This window comes from Mixophyes fleayi, chromosome 1 (assembly GCF_038048845.1).
Source record: "Mixophyes fleayi isolate aMixFle1 chromosome 1, aMixFle1.hap1, whole genome shotgun sequence".
In the NCBI taxonomy this organism is placed as follows: Eukaryota; Metazoa; Chordata; class Amphibia; order Anura; family Limnodynastidae; genus Mixophyes; species Mixophyes fleayi.
Window position 1 is genome coordinate 44,233,089 of NC_134402.1, and position 25,696 is coordinate 44,258,784.

Here is a 25,696-nt window from a genome sequence, read left to right on the forward strand (position 1 = left end):
GAATGGGGGTGATGGATGAGGGAAGCTATAACATGGAAATAATACTGTTGAGTTCCAATACACAGTATAGCAATAATGAAGGTTACTACCAATACCAGCAGTGTATGTGCCTGTAGGTAGGTCTGTCACCCACTTGAATTAACTGATGCTGAGGCCTTGTCAACACCCAGACCTGACCAACGACAAAAGTCTCAACAGTAACTCAACTGACACACCCTCCACACACATTGACACACTGCTACCTCCACGTAACAAAGTCTCACTGTTCAATTATTTGATGGAATGCACAATGTTGGGGTACGGTGCAGATATTTACTCTATCTTGCAAGACAAAATGGAGGTGCTCCTGTACCAGTCTGCAGGGGTGGGAGGATGGTGCAGTCAGGCTGAGTGGAATAAAACACAGTTTCAATCGTTAATGATCTCAGGCTCTCTCTTGTATGTTGCAGCAGTGTTGGCCACAACAGGAAACGCTCTCTGCCCATTGCATGCCGGCACCCGGCCTAGACAGGACGCTAGCTCCACCAGCAGCTCCTCTCCTCCTGCTGACTGATCTCCAAGAGAGTGAGGTGACCACCAGGCTCCTTTGGGAGATAGCCCTGCCCTAGAGGATAATGGAAATTGTAGTTCTGTGTCTGCCATCACCTAACATAAACTTTGCTGTGTCCACTAGGGGGCAGACCAAGCCTGGACGGTTCACTATTGGATTACTATGTGTATGTTCTTATCTGGAAAAAGCACAAATGGACATAATTCAAAAGCCATTAAGTTCACATGCAAATGTATGAAAGTTCGTCCCTTGTGAATAATCCCTTGTGAATTTTGAGATAACCTGTGAAGATATTTCCTGTGAGCCAAACCAGTGGATCAAAGTGCAGTGATAGTGAAGAAAGAAAGCGTTTGTATGCAAGAGCATGTGCACAAATGATTATTAACTGCCCAGGAGCTGACTTTAACTCTGCACAGCAACTACATTGGTGAGTATCATTGTTATAGTCCAATGTTTTGTCGTATGTAGTGTGTTGGATTAAGTTGGTGAACGTCACAGATCCTCCTAGCAATGTGGAGATTTCTGGTCTACTCAGCATCTCCACCTGTGCTCTTATTGAAATGTGGGATAACATTGAATATGTTGGATATTTTCTATATACTTATTTTTAAAGGATCACTTAACCAATCAGACATTTCCCTTCATAGTCCAACTTGTTAAATTGATTAAACTTAATTACTTATTTGTTGCTTTCGTTCACTACATGTTTTCACTTTGTAAGTAACCCACAATGTGTGACTCATACTATGTTTATTAAGAAAATTATTAAAAAAGATTTTGTTCTATAAACTGCATAACAAAAGATTGTTTATTGTTTTTCATTAGTATACTCCAAGTCAATAATAATATGATTTGCTTATTATTGTTATTAACTTTTTGGCTGTTTATGATGTAAAATATATAAAGTTGTCCCTCAGCAATATACAGGTGAGATGGAAATTTTAGCTGATATGTGAAAAGATAGATCTTAGCTCTACGTTCCATTCTCTTCTCTGTTCTTTATAAATAAAGTGGGAAGAAGCCAGCAACTATGGTTACATTTCCATTTTGTTGAAACAATGTTACCGCACTATGCAAAACAAGCTGGAAAACACTGCTCAAGAGAAGCTGAAAAGTTTAAAAAGCAAATAAAGATACTATTTAACATTAATTTGTGTAAAAGGCTGAGCTGAATAATAATATACATGAAATAACTGGAATGCTTACATTCCAATATATATGTCCACTATGCTCTCTCACTCCTCTGCAGCTGATTACCATATTAGGAAGGAGGTGATTCTCTATCTAAACATGCTGACAGTTGACCTCATTTTCAATGCATGGAACGCGGAATGCCTTGGTTTTCCGGTGCGCCTAGATGGGGTGTCCTGTGCATATGAAGGCGCATGCTATTCTGCTTTAGTGAGACGCATCAGTAAATAAAGGTTTACGAAGAGGTCATAAAATCTGAAGAGGTCCATTATGCAAAAGTGTTTATGTCACATCAAGGGTCCAATTCCTCACCACTATAGACCCACTTAAATACAACACTCAGGGACTGATTCATTAATGCTGATACATGTTGTATTTTGTGTAAAATCATTTGCTCAGACCCGGACTATAGACCAGTGAACACATCAACATCCAATTAATCTTCGAGCGCAGAGGACCCTTATGACACCCTATGATTTCATTGGCGGAATGGGGAGGGGACTAGGTGTACACATGTAGGCATTGTACAGTAAGGGGGTGCCAAGCTCGAGCGCACAGAGCAGCATCTGATTCAAGCTTTGGGCATCTCTAAGATTCATGTTTTTCTGTTGTATCACTTCCACCAGCTACAGGTCGGGTGTAAGCGCTGATTACTAGTGATGACGGATGTGTATGCATGTTAGAACATGTGTTTGCAAACAGTAACAACAGTAAAAATGCACTTTATGTACAGAATACATTAAGAACTTCTTGATAGATGTATTGGAGTGAAACAATTTTTTTTTTTTTACAATTTTGTCATTAATGACTATATTATAACAGGTGACGATCATTGAATACTTTTATTTTTTTACTATTTGTTCTTTTGGGACTGTATACTCTACACATGTATTGAACGCATCCTGCAGTGTAATGTCTGTCTGAGCAGAACGGACCTGAACCCATAATCAACAACAGACATCTTCGCTCCTAGTTGCGTGCACATGTCCAATTAAGGGGTGTGGTTTTTTTTTTAAAAAACAAACAAACAAACAAACCACAAGTTAAGTTTGTTTTCAGTGACCCTCAGTTGTTCTGGTTAAATACTGCTTGATTTTGCCTTATTTATGGATAATTAATTATTCATGAGACCAAGGGGACATTGGGGGTGTCTTTATTACATTTGTATGTTTGAAGTATTTTTTGCATTAGGCAAAGTGACCCTAGAAATGCACTTTAAAAAAAAGTGCAACAGGTAGATGCAAAATGCATCCTATTAAAAGTATAAGACCTGAGCTCCGCCAGTTCTGAGTGTTTTTGTGGAGCGGATAACTAGGTGCACCTGTGCTCCGTACTTGGCACGGGACGCCCTCTCTTTCGCCACCTTCCGGCCCATGCAACTTGGCAGATTTCTAGGTGCACCAGTGCAAACTGGCCATTTTCTCATAATGTCACTCATTCAATGGTTTTTTTTCTGAGAAAAGGGGGTTTACTAGGACACCCAGGATGCTTGCGCTGGCCCTGATACTAGGTGCATGGAAGGTGGGCTGCATATTGTGGTGATAGAGGAGTACAATAGGCATAGGAGGTGTACTGTATACTGCCTGGAGTATGAGGGATGTAGTGTGTTCTGGGGCATAGACAAAGCAATCTATACTGATGAAGATGTAAAATCTGTACTGCATACTGTGGGCATGGGATCTGTCTTGTATACTGTCAGGAACATACTCTATAATGTGGGAATGGGAGTTGTATTGTGATATATAGGGGGACCATGGGAGCTATACATGGGGTCTGTACTTGATCCTGAAGACATGAGGGCATTAATGTATACTGCATACTAACCTAACTGTCCAGACTCAGGGAACACAGTGCCGAATTGAGGGAACTGAGTCCCTGTCCCGCCAGTCAGCACATTTGACACAGTGCTATTTTTAACTTCAATAGTATTTTTATTATTAATTTTTCAAAAATTATGGGGTACAGAAAGAAGAAAGGAATGGGGGGTAAGGAAAGGACACAAAATAAAAAGGGGAAGGATTGAAGGGGTACATAGTGGGGGGAACACATTAAACAATTCTGCTGTTAAACCATATTGAACACATGAGGGAGGGAACCTAATAGGATCCCTTCCAATTCGTGAAAGTTACACTGGTCGAATGGTCACCATGGAACTACTAATAGGGACATTGGGGAACTTCGCTAAGTGTAGGAGATGCAGGTAGTAAATTAGAGTCTATTCGCTCTGGACGTGCTCCCTCTCCGTCCGTAACATACACATGCCAGCTGAACCACTTCATTATCGGGGACGAGGTGGCAGTGGAGTAGGGCATCCCCTCTGTCTCCATTTCAAAGCTGAATTGCACCTTGGCCACTACTTTCGATATCAAGGGTATCTGTGGTGACTTCCAACCTTGAGCTAAGGAGGCTCTTGCAGAAATCAGAATATGACTAAAGACATATTTAGCATGTGATGGAAACTGAGGGGGGTAATGCTGCAGCAACGCAACCTCCGGGGTAGGAGAGAGATTTTGTCTAGTAACCTTATTGGCTAGCTGGAAGATTTGTACCCAGAACGACTGTATATGGGGACAATTCCAGAATATATGCATCAAATCCCCCGGAATATTGCATTGCCGCCAGCAAAGTTTAGACTGGGAGGGCCACATTTTATGAAGTCTAGTTGGGGTAAGATACAATCTATTAATTCATTTTATCATCATTTCTGTGTGATTTATACATTTGGACATTCGGAACGAGTTTGTGAAAATGGCTTCCCAATCTTCCCTTTCCAACTCTAGTTGAAGGTCAGATTCCCACTGCAATTGTATTTTGGTTTTATTTTCTGATGTAGAGGGGAGGGTATAGTGGTACCAGAAGGTAATGCTGGCTCTATTATCTCCTTTTGTTAATTTAGTGAACAGCAAGGGCGGTGGTGATGTAATGGGTAGACCTAGTCTGGGAAGGGAGTTAAACCAGTGTCTGAGCTGCAGGTATTTATAAAATTCCTGGGAAGGGAGGTGAAATCTTTCCTTTATTTGTGTAAAAGATAGTAAACTCTGATCGTCTAGTAATTGAGAGAATGAGGATATTCCATTTGATACCCATAGGCTGAGATTTAAATTAGGAATTAATTTAGCCACTGCAGCTAAGGAGATATTTTTGGTCGGGACCAGAGTCATAGAATTGGCCTTTAACATTTTGTCCTACACCAACAGGGAGTCCCTAGTTGTCTTTGGTAATTGGGCATTTACAGGGCGCCAATTTTTTGGAACCCAGATGACACAGTGCTATTTTTTATTCATTTTCTATATGCTTCAAGTGCCGGCTAATTCCACTCATCATAAGCAGGAGTTGACATCACCGGATCAATCTGGAAGTAAATAATTGACTCCGTTGCAATCCTACGGTCTCTTCATACCCCTCTCTCCGCTTGGAGCTTTCTTCCACCACAGTTAGTGGTGGGTCAGGCGGCTACACACGCAGCTGTGAACCGCGGATTACACAAGGACCATCATCTGATGCAGTGCGTGAATTTATCCGTGAGAGTATTCCGCTAAAGCCTAAAAGGCTACAATATTATTCACCCACGATTCCAGTCTGCATCATGAAGGAGTGGGACTCCAACCTATAACCATCGGACACACAGTGATCTTAAGGAGATGATTCTCTAATGGTATAAATTAACGGGTGTGTAGAACGACGCATCTAATTCCAATCAGAGACAGTGAGTATTACAACATATCTTACTCATTTATGTGTCTTTCTCCATCTATGAGCCAAGCGGGGTATGAAGTGGAATACACTTTTCATGGTGAACTAATACTATAAAACCAACTGGAAGAGGAGGCTTCAGATTATCTTTACTCCGTACGGAGCTATACATATGGCTATATAGATATTATTATCCATCGGAAAAAGTCTTTTATTATTATATGTGGACTAATAACTACGGCAATAATCAGCATTTTTTTCTGGGAGGAATTTGCAGAGCAATGCTCAATTCTTATATATTTTTTGACCACAATATTGGCTACAAGGTATACAGCTGTTATACATATTGCTAATAGTAGCGGTGTGGTTCCAACAATATAGACTCGGGAGCACTATAACATATGTTTTTTTACAGCCAATGAATTGTTATATTTCTCTATGTCACAGTGCACTGTGACGTAGATTCTGTATATCTTTCCTCCTATTACCATCATTTAAGCATCAATAGGTAATATATGTATGATTTTATTGTGATATTAAATACTATTTTATACATTTGACCACTCGTGATCTGCTATTCATGCTTTACTAGTTCTACTGGGAGATAGTTAGATTTGAGCGCTGCATTCGTTTTTTGTTGCTAATTCTATTTGTTGGTGGGCGCAGCCACTTGGTTTATGCAGCAGCTTGTCTTCTATCTATTATAACATTGGGAGTACATTATTAACTAGTTGTCTCCCCTCTATTCCATTTATCTTTATTTGTATTATATTGGCGCCACATCAGGGGTATTTTTCTGTTGTTTGCAATTACTATTGTAGTTTAAAACTGTGCGGCGACCGCTGAGCATACCTTAAACGGCCGCCGGACAGCTTGAGATCGATCCATGGGGAGGGGGAGGGGCTATGGATCACCACCGCCGCCCTCCCCTCCAACAGCTGATGGGGCGCTCTGTCTCCTCCCCTCCACTCACTGACTGTCGGGCGTGACATCATCATCACGGCCCGACAGTGTCAGTGAGGGACGGGACCCGGCAGAGAGGACCAGCTTTACGGAGCCAAGGTAAGGAAAGACGGGGGGGGGGGGAGTGTTTTACATTGTGCCGGGGGGGGGGATTTTTACATTGTGCCTAGGGCGCCGAGGACCCTAGCACCGGCCCTGTATATTGTATACTGTCTTGGATGGAAAAGATGGTCAATATACAGAAGTCAAAAGGATTTTAAAAATTATCAAAAAATATTTGGTAATTTCAAGCACTTTAGAGGAAAAGTAAATAACTGCACCTGTGACATTGGGGGTGCGCACTTTCGAAGGACTCCCTCATCTATGCTTCTTGAATGTTAGACATTTTATACACTGTGCTCCATTTCCCTATTGACATTGTGCAATATTGGCAGCTATGCTTTCCATTTAAGCAGCATTTACTCATTGTAGGTTCTTTAGCCTTGATTCTGAGCAGCCATTGCTGTAATTTTACAAAACAGGCAGGAGATGAAGTAGACGGGTTAGAACATGCAGCAAAATAATGACAGCAGCACAGAATATTTCATTTTGTAGAAAGTAACAAAGTGGACTGGGTCAGTGTGTGTCATTCTGTGCATCCAAACACTAACAACAGCAGAGAGCAGTGGTGTCAAACGCGCCTCTATATCATCATCATCATTTATTTATTTAGTGCCAGCAAATTCTGTAGCTCTATACAATTGGGAACAAAACACAGTAATAAAACAATACTGGGTAATACAAACAGACAGAGAGATAAGAGGGCCCTGCTCACAAGTTTACAATCTATGGGATGAAACAAAGTTCATACAAAACTTGCTTAAACTACTGGTGTTCAGCAGACGTATTATTCTGCTTCCATGTTTTGGGGAACATACCAGGCTGTGTTTATCCCATCCTGCTGCCACCAAGGTATTGGTTTGTCATGTCCAAGTAACATGAACATTATGAATAATAATGAACATTCTCCTGCACAGTTGGTCACCGTCATGCACATGATTTCCCTGATTCAAGGGAAATCAAGGCAAAAAAAGGCAAAAAAAGGAGTAAATTTGATCCTGGAACAACCAATGCATGGAAGGAAAATACTGCTTGTATTTCATGTAGCACACAAATACTTGATAGCTTTATTTTTACACTGACATTTAAAGTTGATCTAGGACATGCTCTTCCCCAATTATACATCTTTCCACATATTTTAAATTTACCTCCCCCTCAAATGCAACATGGTTTTGCCAAGGTGCAAAGTTACTCCTTTTTTTGCTTTGCTCTCCTTAATGACTCAGGCCCTCTGAGTGCAAATTCCAGAATAATATACTGGAAAGTAAGCAAGCCAATGGGGCCCCTATGCTCTTGGGGCCCTGGGGCAACTGCCCAGCATGCCCATGCGTTAAGACAGCCCTGACTATAGGATCCTTTTACTGGATACTCTTATGCCAGTAACTTGTAGATGCTGCCTGTTGCAATTACAGATTTCTACTTTAAGTCTGCTTAAATTACCAAATATTAGTTAATATGCACCAAACAATTTCATCATATTGAATACAGTTGTACAAGAACTAGCCTGTCAATGCGAGTCAGAAAACACATACAAAAATCGCTTCACTGCTTAACAATAAACCTCTAAATAGCGTGATTATCCTGATAATTAGAATAAGAAGCAGCAGGAATAACAAGGAGATAACGTCTTATCGGGGCCATATATTCATTGAGTTAGAACAAAGACACTCAGATTTGGACAATTAAGTGACAGTTATGGTTATGCTTCCTGAATAATAAACCCTCTCTGTGAGGGTGGATTGCGTGTACTCTTCAGAACAAATAATAGGATTACTGACATTCCTGAGGCTTAACCTCGGATGGGCTGCCGCCTCTTCCTCTACCTTCCTCTCTTTCGCTGTTAAAGAGAGCGTTGTAACTAGAGCAATTTACGAGAAATTATGTTTCTCAGCTAAAAGACTTCAGATCTCTGTCTACAAACAAAAATTTCAAATTCACTCAAGATTCTACCAGTGATCCAGGGAGACAGGGGAGAAATGTGCTGGTCTGTGAGTAAACACTATCTAATGCTCAGCTACCATGGCAGACTGGACAGTGCTTACAGGGAGGGTGGGTGTCACATTCTTCAGGATGTGGGCGACGCTCGCTCACAAATTCCTGGATTGGGGCCTGGATTGAAAACATACAGTTTCGCAAGGCGATAAACATTTGTATTACGCCATCATTTCTTCCGTTTATGAGATGCAATGTACAGTGTTTAGTTTATACCTCGCGCTACCAGATATATTGGTGATGTAAGCAAAAATATAAGTTAGTTAATGCATTAAAATATAATTCTATAAAATAAGACGAAGACTCCAATTTTTCATACTTGGAGCTGCTATGTTTTCCCAAAAACCGAACACCTATAAAGAATACTTCCTTACGTATAAATAAGATCTTTTATGAGACTTGATTGAAAGGACTAGTGGGAATTGTTTCCTATAGGACATCTGTTCTGCTGCTCACATGTAAAAGGATAAATACTGTGGCTTTTAAGTAGGAGAGGACTGGTGTAAGTGGAGGGGTGGAAGTTTCCTGCGGATATTGAGCTATACAATGAAGGGTCAGCGATACTACTATGTGAAAACTTACTGGTGTTATGTACAATCACTTACTTGGGGTGCCGGGATGTAGCGTGGTACCCCACTTGCTGGTGCCCTCCTCTTCTGCGCCAGCTATGGTGTGGGTGGGGCATCCGCGACCAGAGGGTCCCTTGGATTCTCAGCTGTTTTACACAAAATTCATGGAGGGGACACTAGTGGGGTGCAAAAATCAAATACAAGCTGGGCACCAGAGCATCTCATAGAAAACATACTGCTTATTACATCCTTCTCCTCCTACAGATATCGTAACGGTTACACATACAGCTTCTCCAAACTTCAGCAGATGTTAGTACTCTCACATTCTACTCTTTATTCCACCTGCACATTTCTTACATAAGTCCACTATCCGTACTAACACAGTTACATACCCAGTGTTGCTGGGTTCAGTAGTTCCACAAATGCTGAAAACACTTGGCACTCTCTCACAGATGTCAGCAAACAATAGACATGCTTGAGAAGTTCTTGCAACCACTCCAACTAGGATAAACAACATTCCACTATCCAGGGATTCTCCCTGTCCCGTCATCCCATAGCAGGGACCCTCACAGTCCCACTGTTGCGGTCCAAACGGTCACTTTCACAAATAACATCCCAATATCCAGGGACACTTGCTTACTTGGGAACCACGCTGCTGCTGTGCGATAAAATGGACAGTATTATACACTCAGGCTGACTTATTACAATGACCCAATAGCATAGTTCCCAACATACAGAATCCCGAAAGCTGGACAAAATAAACCCCACCCCTGACCACCCAAACCACACCCAGTTACACAGAAACTCCACCCACAAATTGCCATATTTTTCCACTGGCATAAGAGTGAAACACGCAAATAAGACAGGATATATATGGAAAGATGAATAAGTAAAGGGTCTATTTTTGAAAGAGCAGCAAATATTTGCTTTCAATTCTATTTAGTGTTTACTGAGTGTAAATGTAATCTACCTGCCCCATTTTTCAAAAGGGTCAAGCGTCTTTTCAAAGGAAATCGATGGAAATCATGAAAAAACCTTGACAGAGTTAAACGGCATAAACCAAGGGAAACCCAGCTGCACAATGAAAATGAGCAAGGACTAACATTTTTTCAGCAACAAAAAAGGCATTGGTCAAATAAGTAAAATAACAATTACATTTAGAATAAAAAAAACTAAAATATATATATTAAAAAAATTATCAAATAATAAACATATGTGTCACGATCTGCCTCTGTTTACAGCAACATCTTCCCTGTGGATACTGCGGTGCCTTCCTCTGATCCTGCCAACTAAGGGTTAAGCTCTTGTTGTTGGATCTGTATTGTCCTCACCTGTCTCTGACCTTTAAAAGACTGCCTCTCCCAGCCGTCTGTGGCTATTCATCATTTGTCTGTGCTGTTGGTTCCTTTGTAACTTCTGTGTTCTGATCCTGACTGACTTCCTGGTATTGACTCCTGCTTGTCCCTCTCTTTTGCACCTCATCTTATGACACAGACCCAGCTTTGTTGTGACTTCACTCCTGCTTTCTCCCTGGTATCATGGTGGACATTTTGATCCATAGCTTGTCTGATTCTCCCATGAGTCTACCTGTGCCTGCAGACTATTGCTACCACCTGGTTAATTAGTAGGTTAATTGGCTGCTATCAAAAATTGACTCTAGTCTCTCTCTCTCTCTGTCTGTGTATGTATGTTAGGGAATTTAGACTGTACGCTCCACAGGGGCAGGGACAGATGTGAATGAGTTCTCTGTACAGCGCTGCAGAATCAGTGGCGGTATATAAATAAATGGTGATGATGATGATGATGGTTTCCAGCTCCAAGCATTCCAGCTTAACTGGACCTCCATCCAACCTGTACTAGCAGATTGTCTCGCCCACCTGGTATCCAGTTTCCCAGCTTACCTGGACACCTGTGCTTCCTGTGCCTGCAGACTATCACTAATGTCTGGTATCCAGCTCCAAACTTTCCCGCTTACCTGGACCTCCAAGCTACCTGTGCCTGCAGATTATCGCTCCCACCTGGTATCCAGTTCCAAACTACCCAGCTTACCTGCACACCCGTGCTACCCATGCCTGCAGACTATTGCTACTTCCTGGTATTCAGCTCCAAGCTCCTAGCTTACCTGGACATTCAGACACTCTGTGTCTGCAGATCATCTCACTTGGCTGGTATCCATCTCACCAGCTTCCTAACTTAACCTGGACAGACAATTTTATCGATGTGATAACAAAAACCTATTTATTACTATCAAGGGACTGTTAATAATAACTAGGCCCCATAGAGCCCAATGTAAATATACTGTGGTCAGTTGGTTAGAGAGTAGCTGAAGCCACACATTGAAATCAGCTTATATTAAAAGCTGTGTATGACTGAGCTGAAAATCATACATGAACAGACATAAATATTAATACTCACCTATATATGTTCACCATGCCCTCTTTCCCTCCTCTTCAGCAGATTACCATGTCAGGAGATCTCTGAGAGAGCAGACAAAGAGTGACTGACCGGCTTACAGACTGGCTTTGCAGAAATGCACAGGAGGTTATTTATGGCACACACAAAATCCTCTATGGTGCACTGTGGGCCTTAAATTGTGCAGATGCACCTAGATTTCTGCCAGGGTTCATAGCTGTGTGAACAAGATGGGGGCAATTGCTGAGGGGACCTGTATCGGCAGAAGGGAGAAGCTGGGCAGAGTGAGGGTATTCCAGGTACAAAGTAGGTTTCATTTCTTTTGGCAGAGCAATATTATTGAAATGAGATAGAAGTGGTGGTGGGCACATTTTTAGGGGCAATCCATGCAGTACAGAGCCATGTCCACTCTACCAAAGACCATGTCTCATCCTATTCTTTTAATGGGGTGCATTTTGCACCTTCTAGGTAGGGATATTGTAACCTGCATGTCCCAGGGCTCAGCTCATGGAAAAGAACATTCTATCTAATTTTAGCATTCCAGGGCAAAGCTCCTTTAATAACCCCATGTGCCAGTCTAATAAAAATACCTTGCCCCAAATTTTTCTTTCTACCTACTGGGATCTCATTTATAAGCCTATCTTAGGAATATACAGTACTTTTTACTGAAACCGGTAGGGTCACTTTGTCAGATTTAACATGTTCTGTCTTGCATGATTAGTAAGTTAATAATTATAAGCTGCATAAATAATGGCAGTAATTTACACAGCTATGTGCTAACGTCAGCAGCCTGTGATAGGAGAAGCTGCAGTAATTTGGAGTGTAATGGGTGAGACTAATAACACATGACCAGAGCCGTAACTTAGAATTCTAGTGCCCTGGGCGAGAAAGACAAATGCCGCCCCCCTAGCCCTCAATTTCAACCAAATTAACCTAAAATATTCCTAAATTGCGCCCCCTTTCAGCGTTGCGCCCTGGGCGGTCGCCCCTGTCGCACAGCCCTAGTTACGGCCCTGCACATGACTCTCGGGTACAGGAGAGGTTTACAGTATTTACTGTCTAACATTTACACCTATTGATTTGTTTTTACCATCCGTCACCCTTATATACTGTACATACCCCACACCAGTCCTGACTGGATTATTGAGACGGATTAGGACATATCCGTACTCCACTCAGGTAACACCAGCTTCCAATGAGACCACACTCCATTTCCCTTCCGTAAAAATTGGGACTGCTGGGAATTGTGGATTGTGGTGCTTTATTGACTACAGAGTCAGCGTTTAAAGAAGTCTCATTTGGACATTGCTTCAGCTCATAATTTCTTGATGGTAAGAAAAGAAATGTTTTGTCTTTTCCAGACAGTTTCAAGTGATCCTTACCTAACGTACTGAAATATACAGAGGAGTATCCTCAGCACACGGAAATGTGTTATCACTACTTATGGTTGTCATAACATGCCTGTTTTACTTCTCAACTTACACAACTTCATTTTAAAACTCAAGTACAGATGGACAAACTCTATTTGTCTGTTCATGGCAAATCAGCAAAATAAAACTATATATATATATATATATATATATATATATATATATATACAAGTTAACCCGTGCATGATACTCATGCATTCTAGTCAAATCAAGCTACTTAAGGTGTTAAAAAGGTTCTTGTCATGCATTTGGGCCATAGCCCAGGCCTCCTCAGGGGAAGAGCGTTACTTCCCGACGCAAGCGCCCTTTTTTAACGTGGTTTTGTCCACATGTCACCACCTCATCATTCTTCTCCATCACCTCATCCTTCATTTTCATCGCCACATCTATCCAGATGTCTATCCAGACACAGGGATCTCTCTCAGCGATCACACTCCTCTCACTCTGTCACCCCTGGCAACCACCCCCCACTGTCACCCCCGGCAACCACCAACCACTCCCAACTGTCACTTCTCCTTCAAGAAATATATATATATATTTTTTAAATCTTTATAAACACTTTTAACAATTAACAAATTAAATTAACAAATTAAAAACATCTTAGTATACCAAATTTCAGCCCTTTCTGAATTTTTTTTCCACACACACTAAGAATTTAGTAGGTCAGTGTATAATTCCGCCCAGCAGGTGGCGCTGCAGCTTGGTTTTATTTTTTCACACACACACACACACACACAGACAGACTAACACACGCCACTAGACATTTATATTATAGATATATATATAGTAGTATAGCCAGGGGAACAGGTATCATCTCCTGGGTGACCAGCAGTAGAAAGACACACGAGTCCAGAATTTCAGGATAACGGCCACAGCCAGTTTATTCACCAGCTTGTAAACAGAAACAAAACACAAATAAAACCCTAGCCCTCTGGCTTCTAGCTAATACATTTATGAAGGCCCCTCTCATGTGTAGGAACTTATGTCCCACACATACACCAAACCATATGTAAATCGCTGCTCACTGCAGCAGACTGTCTCAGGAGGCAACTCACCTGCTCCCAGGTCTGAGACACTGGCTGCATATCCCAGCTGCCTTATTACAAGCACCTCATAGGTGCATCCCTTGATCAGTCTGTTAGAGACTGATAGAACATAAGACCCGGACTGGGCCTTATGTATACAATGCTGGAAGCCTGGGACACATACTTCTGTATCTAGCCTCCTTCCAGTGATTCTGTCACATATCCCTTCCCCCTTTGTTTCAACCTACGCTTGGAAAACGTGTAACCCTAAATGCTCCTTTAATTTTTCCCATAAACGTTTTAGCTTTACGCTGCAAACTGGGTGCAAGGGTATTGGTTACAGATCTTTTCCAACCCAAAGGAACACCGGTTAGTGGGGAAATTGGGGTAGCTGCCATTGGACATCTTTTCTAACCCCTGGCCAGAAGAACTTCTGTAAAACTTTATCTAGGGTTTTTCCTACCCCCTGATGCTTGGCAGTTGTAGAACCACGAGCCCAGTCCAACACTGCTCTTCTATATAGTTTAGGAACTACCAACCACTCCAAAATGTCTTTTCCTCGTTTAAATGACAGACACAATAACCCCTGGGTTATCGCCATGTGGGGGTATGACAATCTATTAGCAGGTTCTACTGGCTTCGCATTAATAATCCTCACACTTTCTCTGGCCCTTGCCAGGGTGGGATCTTTTAACTGCTTTAAGGAAAAAACATTTTTCCTTACTTTAATCCCGGGTACACAGTCAACATGTTCAACCATTATTCCCCCTTCAATAGGAGGTACAAAATCCTGTCCTCTACTGCTGCCCTTGTCATTTCCTGACTCACTAACCACATTGGATAGAGGGAACACATTTGACTTGGGGAACACTCCTGCTACCACTGTATCAGTATTATTACTTGGGGCTGGTCTATTTATTTTTGCAACCAAGTGGGTCTCCCATAGTTTCCAGGAGTGGGAAACGTATCTCCCCAATATTGCGTCAAATTTCAAACCAGGAACTAGACCCACAGTGACTACCCCAAAACCATACTGTGTTTTTATGCTTACTTCCGTGGTAACAGAATGCCGTGTATCCCCGTGTATGCAGGTTACCCCAACATTTCCCTTTTGACATTTTAAGGGACTCACTAACTCTGCTTTCACAGGGGAAATCATACTGCCAGAATCTAGCAGAGCCTTTATCTTTTTACCTTCTATGGTGACTTCACACATCAATTTATCAGCCTGTTTGTCAGCGTCACAGGCTAGCTGGGCATATAAAGACATTCTACGCGGTACATAAGCATTATTACATTGCATAGATTCAAAGGTACTGGAACAATAAGCAGCAACATGGCCTAAGCCACCACATCTAAAACAGGTAATCACATTTCTGTCATATCTCTTGTGAGGCCGGAACCTTCTTGGCATAACTGGCCAATCTCCAGGTTCTGAGCCTACAGTCTCTGTATATTTCAGTTCATTCCACCGCCCAGCACCCTTTTCCCCTGGAACAGTCTTACCAGAATCCACTGGAGATCGCCGTTTCCGAACTAGAGGCTGGCCGGGTGTATTCTTCCTTTCTTTTGTTGCTACATACTTGGTCTGTACCACTTCCAAAGGAGCCATAGACAAGGACAGGAACTCAGCTTCCTGACATAACTGACTCTGCAATCCCTTTAACTGTTGCCGAGGCAAGACAGTAGTAATCGCAGTCTGCTGTACCTTTTGAAGCATATTATTAATTTCTTGAGTGATTGTAACTTGAGGTTCCGGTAAAACTTTGGACAATCCTGGTTCACTTGGCTGCTTTACTTTTCCTGAAACCCAAGTGGAAGGTGTCTCAAAGCCATAGGCAAACTTCTCCCAGTTATCCTTAACATTGTCTTGAATATATTTAGTAGCGTACTGTAGTTCTTTTTGAACTGTGGACAATTCTGCTAGAATATTTGGGGTTTGCTCCCGTTGACCTTCATCTTTATTTCCATACCCACTTATTGACTCTTGTTGATCTACCAGTGCAGATATCTTTATTTCAGCTTGGTCATGGGAATCTCTTAACTCTTGTACTTCTGTTTGAGAAGCTCGCTCTTCTAATAGTGCTGTCTGAGCTAGGAGGGTTTCAGCAACCAGCTTATCATGCTGAATCTTTAATCCTTCATATTGAGTCTTATATTGCTTTCCAACATTTTCAACCTGGTACATGATCTTAATTTTCTCTTGTATATCTGTGACTTCGGCACCAAGTGCTTTCTGCAGATTTACCTTTTTATTCCTCAGTTTTACTGTTTCCTCTTTTGCACTTTGACCTTGACCTTTATCTTCATTTCCTTTCCCACTTATTGACTCTTGTTGGTCTACCAGTGCAGACAGTATATACAGTGGTGGAAGTGGGGGTGTATACGGTGGTATGTCATACCGTCACTTCTCCTACTGCCTTCATTGTAACACTATCACATTCCAGTCACTTACATTATATATACAGTATATACAGTGGTGGAAGTGGGGGTGTATACAGTGATATGTCATACCGCCACTTCTTCTACTGCCTTCATTGTAACACTATCACATTCCAGTCACTTACATTATATATACAGTATATACAGTGGTAGAAGTGGGGGTGTATACAGTGGTATGTCATACCGTCACTTCTCCTACTGCCTTCATTGTAACACTATCACATTCCAGTCACTTACATTATATATACAGTATATACAGTGGTAGAAGTGGGGTGTATACGGTGGTATGTCATACTGACACTTCTCCTACTGCCTTCATTGTAACACTATCACATTCCAGTCACTTACATTATATATACAGTATATACAGTGGTAGAAGTGGGGGTGTATACGGTGGTATGTCATACCATCACTTCTCCTACTGCCTTCATTGTAACACTATCACATTCCAGTCACTTACATTATATATACAGTATATACAGTGGGGTGTATACGGTGGTATGTCATACCGCCACTTCTCCTACTGCCTTCATTGTAACACTATCACATTCCAGTCACTTACATTATATATACAGTATATACAGTGGTAGAAGTGGGGTGTATACAGTGGTATGTCATACCGTCACTTCTCTTACTGCCTTCATTGTAACACTATCACATTCCAGTCACTTACATTATATATACAGTATATACAGTGGTAGAAGTGGGGGTGTATACAGTGGTATGTCATACCGTCACTTCTCCTACTGCCTTCATTGTAACACTATCACATTCCAGTCACTTACATTATATATACAGTATATACAGTGGTAGAAGTGGGGTGTATACGGTGGTATGTCATACCATCACTTCTCCTACTGCCTTCATTGTAACACTATCACATTCCAGTCACTTACATTATATATACAGTATATACAGTGGTAGAAGTGGGGTGTATACAGTGGTATGTCATACCGTCACTTCTCCTACTGCCTTCATTGTAACACTATCACATTACAGTCACTTACATTATATATACAGTATATACAGTGGTAGAAGTGATGGTGTATATGGTGGTATGTCATACCGTCACTTCTCCTACTGCCTTCATTGTAACACTATCACATTCCAGTCACTTACATTATATATACAGTATATACAGTGGTAGAAGTGGGGTGTATACGGTGGTATGTCATACCGTCACTTCTACTACTGCCTTCATTGTAACACTATCACATTCCAGTCACTTACATTATATATACAGTATATACAGTGGTAGAAGTGGGGTGTATATGGTGGTATGTCATACTGTCACTTCTCCTGCTGCCTTCATTGTAACACTATCACATTCCCATTACATTTTTCATAGCGTCACTTCTAAATGTCCACTTCCACCACTGATCCATACTTATTCTGCAGGCTTTAGAACATAACATTTGTAGAAAATTGATATTTAAAATGCAAATATTACACTATTCTCAAACTCAGTAAACATGATAGGAAAGTTTTCTTGTGCTCAAGGTCCGCTAAGTCAGCGCTGCCTGTAATCTACCTGGATGCAAAAGTGTCCTTGAAGTATTTTTTAAATATTGTCAATAGGCGGCTTTTGACCACTGCTAAATCCATAACTATGGAAACAGTGACTTCTGCAACGTATGATTTAAAAAAATAGAAATACCCTGAAAATCCAAGAATGGTGAATAAATAACACAACGATAACAGTGACCCAGCTGGAATATAGCTACACATTTTTTTGTTAACAGTATATATATATATATATATATATATATATATATATATATATATATAGCCCATGTTGGAACCTACTGGAAGTGTGAATTATATGATTGTGGCTTATGTTTTGTACAGGTTGTTTCAGCTTGACGTGTTGCCATTGACTCATGATGTATATCTCTCATTTGTTGGCCCTGGGGAGTCTGCTCCTTAGTACATTTAATCTTGTACAGTTACAAGGAGGAGCCGGAAAGAAATGGAGGGGGGCAGGTACCACCCCCAACCTGGAGAACATTCTCATTGGCAGGTGTTATGATTACATTGAAACAGTGAATCCTTCTGTGGGGTAAGTGCTTTCCTCTGAATATTTTTGAATGATGTCTATTAAGTAATTGAGAGTATGACCCACATTACTATATTAGTTCAGTCTTTCAAAATAAAAAACTTCATTTAAAACGAATAGGCATTGTGCAAATATTCTGGTTTTATGTATTATAATTTTGTCTCATTTGTTCTAATTAACATGCCAGGTTTACAGCTATATTTCTTGCAACTGTGTATTAGTAGAGAAAATGTCATTTTATTTTTTTTATAATTACCTAAGTGAGCAAAGTTGCAGAATTTGGATATTTCCTTGTTTTAGCCTAAGTATACATTCAAAAAATTCATACAAAAAAACCCAAAAAGCAAAAAACAAACCTTTGCCTGTCAAACTGTTAATCACAGATGTAGCCCCTGTCTGCCTGCATCTCATCTATCTGACAACTCAGTATGACAGCACCTGGCTCGGCTGCTCCCTCTGAGCTGTCACCGCACCGTACAGCAGAATCTCCGCCTCCTCTTATTATCACGGGGAGCTGGGACCTCCCCCTGGGAACAGACTGACTTACATTTAACTGCTTTTGTCCATCAGAGCAGCATCTGAAGAAGGGGGAATCGAATGGACCTCTCACTGACGGGGGTCTTTCTTCTCTGGCTCAGAGTATTTGCCCAGGCACTGGAGCGAATATTTCAATGCTCCATTCCTGCCACTCCATTTTAGGCATGCTCCAGAGGTAGTTCCCTCCTACACACATCACACAGGGGCATCAGCACACCCAGCTATGTTGGTGTTACATAGATATTTCTCAACCTTGCTGTTTTAGGTCTTCGCAACCTTTATCATATAAGAGCCTGACAGCTGCTAGCGATTGGCCAAAAACTTGGGATGGCTTATTAAAAAGCTAACACACATTCATTCAATTTAGGATACCTTCTCCGGTGAATGTAGTAGCCAAAATTAATCAAACCACTCAGTGTTGTCACAAAGCATAAGGCTGAGTACACACTACAGGATTTTCACCAGATTATCGGGTCAATCACACGATAACTGTCCGTTCAGTTTGATATCTCATTAGTGTGTACTCTCCAACAATCAACGATTGTCGTTCCAAAGAACATCGTTTCGTTTGATTTTATAAACAAACTAAAACTCTGTACACGATGGAACGATGTCGTTCCAATTCTGCAGTGTGTATCACCATAGAGTTTACAGAGTCACAATCTTTTCAGCTGATGGTTATGACAAGTGAAGAGCACAGATCTGGAGGTCTTGTAAAATGTGTATAGTGTGTACACATGAATCGGCATGCTGATTGGGGCTTTCATTCGTTGGAAAAGTCATTAAGGAGATCACATCTGAAGAAATTTTCTGTAGTAAGTACCCAGCCTAAGTCGTGGAGCTTTAGACTCGGTAGTGATACATTGTACATACTACACTGTACATAATGCAGTAATGTTACTGATGCTGTATCACAGTCTTTCTGCTGATATATACCCACACTATTTTGGGCATGACTACAAATGTCTTTAATACATTTGTGGACCTGGGCCCTGTGTCTTATGAGGACCTACCAATGCCCCTCGCTGAAACACTTAGAGGCAGCCAATTTATGGGCTGCAGAAACTCTGCAATATCACTGAAGCACAATAGATTGATTGGCCACAGTTTTGTATACATTAATTCATTCCAGCTGCGGGTACACTGTAACAAAGAATGTAGCCAATATAGAGCACAAATAATACACCATTTAACACCCACTTTTACGTTTGTGTCTTACAGTAAGAAGAACTGCTCTGCTATATGGGCCGCCTTTAAGAGTGCCTTTGTCAGCAAGGATCCATGTTCTGTACTGCCATCTAATTATGAATTGTATATCAACCTGACGCTCCATGACATCCCAGCAAATAAGGTTCTGTTATCTAATTTATTAACCAAGACGCATAATACAAGCACCTAATGCAGCGGTTCCCAAACTGTGTACCGAGGCTCCCTGGGGTGCCTCGGAGATCTCACAGGGGTGCCACTTCCAGGGCCAGTGGTAAGCTGGGTAAGTCAGACGGGGGACTGCTTGATAATTATTTAGCTTAGGGATGCTTGGAAAGAAATATGACGACCTTAAGGGTGCCTCGAACTGAGAAAGTTTGAGATCCACTGGCCTAGTGGGTATATGTGTAAAGTATATTTTTTATCAGTAGGGCTAATAATAAGAACCATCGAGCTTTGTTGTAAATATGCACTTATCTAATTGTAGCAAGAGATGAACATGAATACATCAATAGCAAAGTTTCACTTTACTTTTGATAATGATGAACTTAATAATGAATAATTTGCACATTTACCTCTCGGTAATCTACAGAGCAGAATACTATTACAACTAACCAATAAAACATACAAACCAATTTTACACCACGGACCTCCTACATTATTTTGATGCTTTATTTTCCTGAACCTCAACAGCTTTTAACTCTCATCCTGCAAATAATTTCTGATAAAAACGCAGTACAAGCTTGTTGCTTATTTACACCATGCACTGTAGAATAAAATCCTGTGATTGAATGTTTAAAGAAATAGTTACAATAATATTAATAAAAAGAAGAGACCGCAATCTGGAATGATAGTAGAGTAGAGCTTTTTAACAAAGGAATGTGCTGTGTGCGATTGCTGCCAATCACAGGTTAGCTTTGAATTTGAATATACTAGACTGGTAAAAGTTGATATCTGATTGGTTGCTGTGGTTTACAGCACATTGTTGTTCCTTTTTGGCAGTGCCGCCCCATCTGCAGAACCTTTACTATGCTGGCTATGACATGATATATTCTACATACAGGTCCATGCAGTAAGAAGACTTATAATATTCATTTCTCTCTCATGTTTGTCTATTGCAGTCTCTTTTCTGGGAAAACAACAAGCAACTGGTGCACCGATATTCAGAGAGAGCAAATCGTTACATGCCTCTGGGTGACACCTTAATGGGGTGGCTGGCAGATAATCTGTACTTCTGTGGATCAACCAGTGATTCAGGTTAGAGAAGCATAGAAAATATCTGAATATTGGCTACAAATAGCATTCTACATTAGGGTTCCTAGCAATTTATCTTCCAAATAGGAGTGCAGGTGTTTTGCTATAAAGGCACTGAGTGTTGTTTATATAAAGCATTTTTTAAATGCTTTTGTCTGGTACATGGTGGGATGGTGATAATAGAACAGGTACCATCACAATACTTATTAATTAGGCCCCCTGTGCATAGGAAGTGCCTTACTTGGTGCAAGGTCTGATATGAAGAGATTTAAATTAGAGATGCTCAGGCTCGGTTCCTGGAGAACCAAACGCACCCGAACTTAGGGGATCCGAGTACCGAGCCGAGCTGTCGCGCGCCCTCGTAATCGGAAATGAGGCAAAACGTCATTGTGCCGTCGTCGGATCTCGGCTCTCGCAAGTTTTGAATTCCTTTTTAAGATCCAACATATCGAGGGGTGGGAGGGAGGGCGGACCCCCACTTTTCTTTTCTGCCACTGCTGTGTGCCAATGTTTACTAGATGTGCTAGGAACTGCCGTGTGTGTGTGTCATTGCTCTGTCGCTTACCATCCAGCCAGGTCGCTGCAGTCTTTGTCTGAAAGTGTATGAAAATAATATTGTGACCTGTGAGGTGGTCTAAATTGACTGCAAATGACCTGAAATTAGTATTATTGAGGTTCATAATAATGTAGGGAAAAAAAAGAGTAAAATTATGTGATTTTAGCATATTTTAGGATTTTTTTATAAAAAAAACCCAAAACCAAAACACACGAGGGTGATTTTGCCAAAACCAAAGCAAAAACATGAAGCTAATCCAGATCCAGGGGTCAGTGAGCATCTTTACTTTAAATGGTGGCAAATATATTTGTCCTGACACTCTCTTCTTGACAGCATCTTAGATTTCTCTCACCGGGTCCCGCTCACAAGAGTTATCAGCTTATTGGTTGATGAATCAATTAACTCTGACAGCCATTTGGACTTCATAGTGGAAAGTAACGCAAGCAACTATGAAACTATCAGCCAGTCATATAAGTTGCTGATAGTTGTTTGATTATTTATTGGGAAGAGAAGCAGGGAGAAAGGTTGTTCATCATTTGCTCATAACCTTTTTTTGTAAAGATAAATAAAAGAAGAAGCTTTCTAACGTGAGCAAGGAGACGGGACAAATTTAGTCCTGTGTTGGCAGACGCGGGCTGGCAGGTTTTGGCCCGTCATATGACGCGGCCGCATCGTGTATCACGTGATGCGGCAGCCTGCGCGCTGCCTCATCACGTGATTATTAGACGTCAATATTACCGGCGGCCACGGGGGGGATGGGGGGAGGCGGCCGACCCGAACAGCCTTTAGACTGAGCGGCCCGGGTGCCCGCTGCCCCCCGGTCCAGCCCGCCCCTGTGTGTTGGATAAGATTAATATGCTGCGCCCCAGGTAACACAGGATTATTGGCAACCTTTATCTACCTGGAGAGAAATCAGTAAGTCTTAATATTATAACATATTTAGGGGCCAATTTATTGAAGGAAAAACGCCTTACTGTCAGTGGAAATCCCAGGAGGAGCCTATTATCAAGTATCTGCCACAATGCTATAAACAAAATAGACGCAGACTTTGATCTTTCCCCAGCCTTTCTTACCCCCCCCTTCTGTCTATGTTTGTTCTTTTGTTTAAATCTGTGTTGATATTTAAAACATACTTGTCTACTCTACCGGAAATTCTGGGAGGCTCCCTAATTTAGGGGAGTCCTCCTGGGCTCCCGGGATATTAGGAACCACCCTGGATCCCATCAGAGGCAGAGCTTAATGATGCGATTTGCGTCATCAGGCCTCGCCCCCTGTTATATGATGCCATGAATCTCAGCATTACATAGCATGGGGCGGGGCCATGGTGACCTCAAGCGCCTCATTAAGCCCTGCCTCTGCCGGAATCCAGTATGTTGAGTACACTTCCGGGAGTCTAGGAGGACTCCACGCTCCCTCCTGCACTTACCACCTGACTTCCCCTACGGGATATCCCATATGATATAAAACTGTTTGGCAGAAAAATTATTATGTCTGAAGAATAGTATACAATTGTATTTGAATTTACAGCATATTTAACTGTTATGGTCAAATTTTAGTATCCTTGTCAGAATGTATATTTTATATTGCAAAAAATTTATCTATCATACTAACATATTATCAGCACTTTAAGGTGCATTACCAGTAGCCGCTTGTTTGCCATTTTAAAAAAGTACCTGAAAGGGAACGGGGTTGCATGGATCAATAGGAGTACTTAAGCATGAATTACTCTGTGGTCACCCAGCTCCCAAATTAGCATCACACAGCCCGGTTTTCGGGGCTATGGGACGAACGACGGGGACCCTAGAAAAAAATGGGCAAACTACCCCTCCCCGACAGCACTAATTTACACAATATCCATAGGGTGTATTTGAAATCCTTAAATGTAGCAGTGCATGTTTTACTTACTAGGTGTGAGTAATATTTATACTAAGGTTTCCCTATGATTTAGATACAGTACATACTATAAAATTGTGCGTTTTTCCCCAGAGCAGAGGCTTTGGTTGTAGAAATGTCCCTCCAAGGTATTTATTTGCACTTTTCCATTTATTGTTGTCCTCTTTGTTAAATCAATGAATAGTTTTTATCAGTTTCTGGAATTTATGATTCCTTTCTGTGGGTTTAGGGATTGACTACGACTCATGTCCCGTTATGGCAGAATGTGAACACAATGCTGAGGAGTCCTTCTGGAGAATGGCTTCTGTTACTGTAAGTTCCTCCACTGGATAATTATTAAATAGCAAACGAAAAACATTGTATAACATTTTTAAATCCAAAAGTATTAAATACAGAGTATTCAAGAACTGTTACTGTTTCAATGGGTAATCAGGAACACAACTTTAAGGGTTATGATCCATGAGCTCTTCTCACCTCTTCATGACCAGACTAGTTTTCATTTTTACATATACTTCAAAATAACTTAAAATACTATTTAAATTAATTATTCCATAGAATGTTATGACCACATATGGATGGTGTGGTTTTGTGCTGGTCAGGACTGGTGCAAGCTGCCTCGCCAACTTCTCCTTCTCTGTTTCCACCTCTGGTTCCCCCCCATTGTCAGCGTAGGCATCCCACAGGGTTCTGTTCTTGGCCCTCCACTCATTTCTCTGTATAGCACCTCCCTGGGTGATCTCATCACCTCTCTCTTCCCCTGATCTTTCCATCTCCCTCCTCTCTCAGGTATCCAGTTGCCTATCCGTCACCTCCTCCTGGATGTCCTCACGTTTTCTCAAAATTAATATAGCCAAAACTGAACTCATTGTCTTCCCTCCATCTAGATTCTCATCCCCCTTGACCTCTCTATCACTGGTAACAATACCATTATTTAATCTGTTCCCCAACTCCGCTGTCTGGGAGTCACCATCGACTCCTCCCTCTCCTTTGCACCTCATATTCAATCTCTTGTCCAATATAACATTGCTCACATGCGGCCCTTTCTCTCCCAGAATGCCACCATAACTCTTATCCACTCACTGATCATCTCCCTTCTCAACTACTGCTACCTCTTCCTCACTGGCTTTCCCCGCTCTCCTTCACTCTATACTAAATACGGCTGCTAGACTTATCTTCCTCTCACGCCACTCTTCATCTGTCACCCCTCTCTGCCTAGCTTTACACTGGCTCCCCTTCCCCTACAGAATCCTTCTCACCCTCACCTACAAGGCAATTGCCCACTCCACTGCTCCATACATTTCCAACTTTCTCTCCATATACACTCCCTCCCATCCCGTGATCGGCCAATGACCGACGCCTCTCCTCCCCTCTGATCACCACATCCCACTCCTGAATCAAAGATTTCTCCTGGCTGCCCCCCACCACTGGAACGATCTCCCTTGTTCTATCAGACTCTCTCCTAGTCTGTGCAGCTTCAAACAGGCACTGAAAACTCAACTATTCTTGAAAGCCTACCAACCATCTGCTTAACCATCTCTTTACTTGGTTATCTCACCCTCTCCCTACCTCCGTTCCTCTTACGTGTTCCTCTTGCCCCAGATCCCCTTCACCAACTCCCCCTTGTGTCTGCTGTCTGTTTGCACTCCCTTTAGATTGTAAGCTCTTATAAGCAGGGCCCTCTTCCCTCCTTTCTCACTACCTATTACTTCTGCTCCAGCTACACTACCCACATTCTCCTTGGGCTTTCTGCCCTTGACGCCACTCCTGCATATATTTGCACCTCTTTCGGTAGCTCCTTACCTGTTAGCAGCACCCACACTTTTAGGCA

The 25,696-nt window shown here is 41.6% G+C and overlaps 1 protein-coding gene across 2 annotated transcripts in view; it reads left to right on the plus strand.

Annotated features, from left to right (window-relative positions):
- Positions 1-609: 609 nt before the first annotated feature.
- LOC142104335 (ADP-ribosyl cyclase/cyclic ADP-ribose hydrolase 2-like) overlaps positions 610-25,696 on the plus strand; it is a 43,993-nt gene continuing 18,906 nt past the window's right edge. The window contains exons 1-5 of one of the 2 annotated variants that reach the window (XM_075188946.1): positions 610-977; positions 18,215-18,425; positions 20,181-20,310; positions 21,287-21,422; positions 24,098-24,180. In XM_075188946.1, the coding sequence (XP_075045047.1) occupies positions 18,247-18,425; positions 20,181-20,310; positions 21,287-21,422; positions 24,098-24,180 (528 nt within the window). In that variant the 5' untranslated portion in view covers positions 610-977; positions 18,215-18,246. Of the gene's footprint in view, positions 978-12,524; positions 12,801-18,214; positions 18,426-20,180; positions 20,311-21,286; positions 21,423-24,097; positions 24,181-25,696 lie in introns of those variants that run through there. The other variant, XM_075188955.1, reaches the window with a different exon arrangement.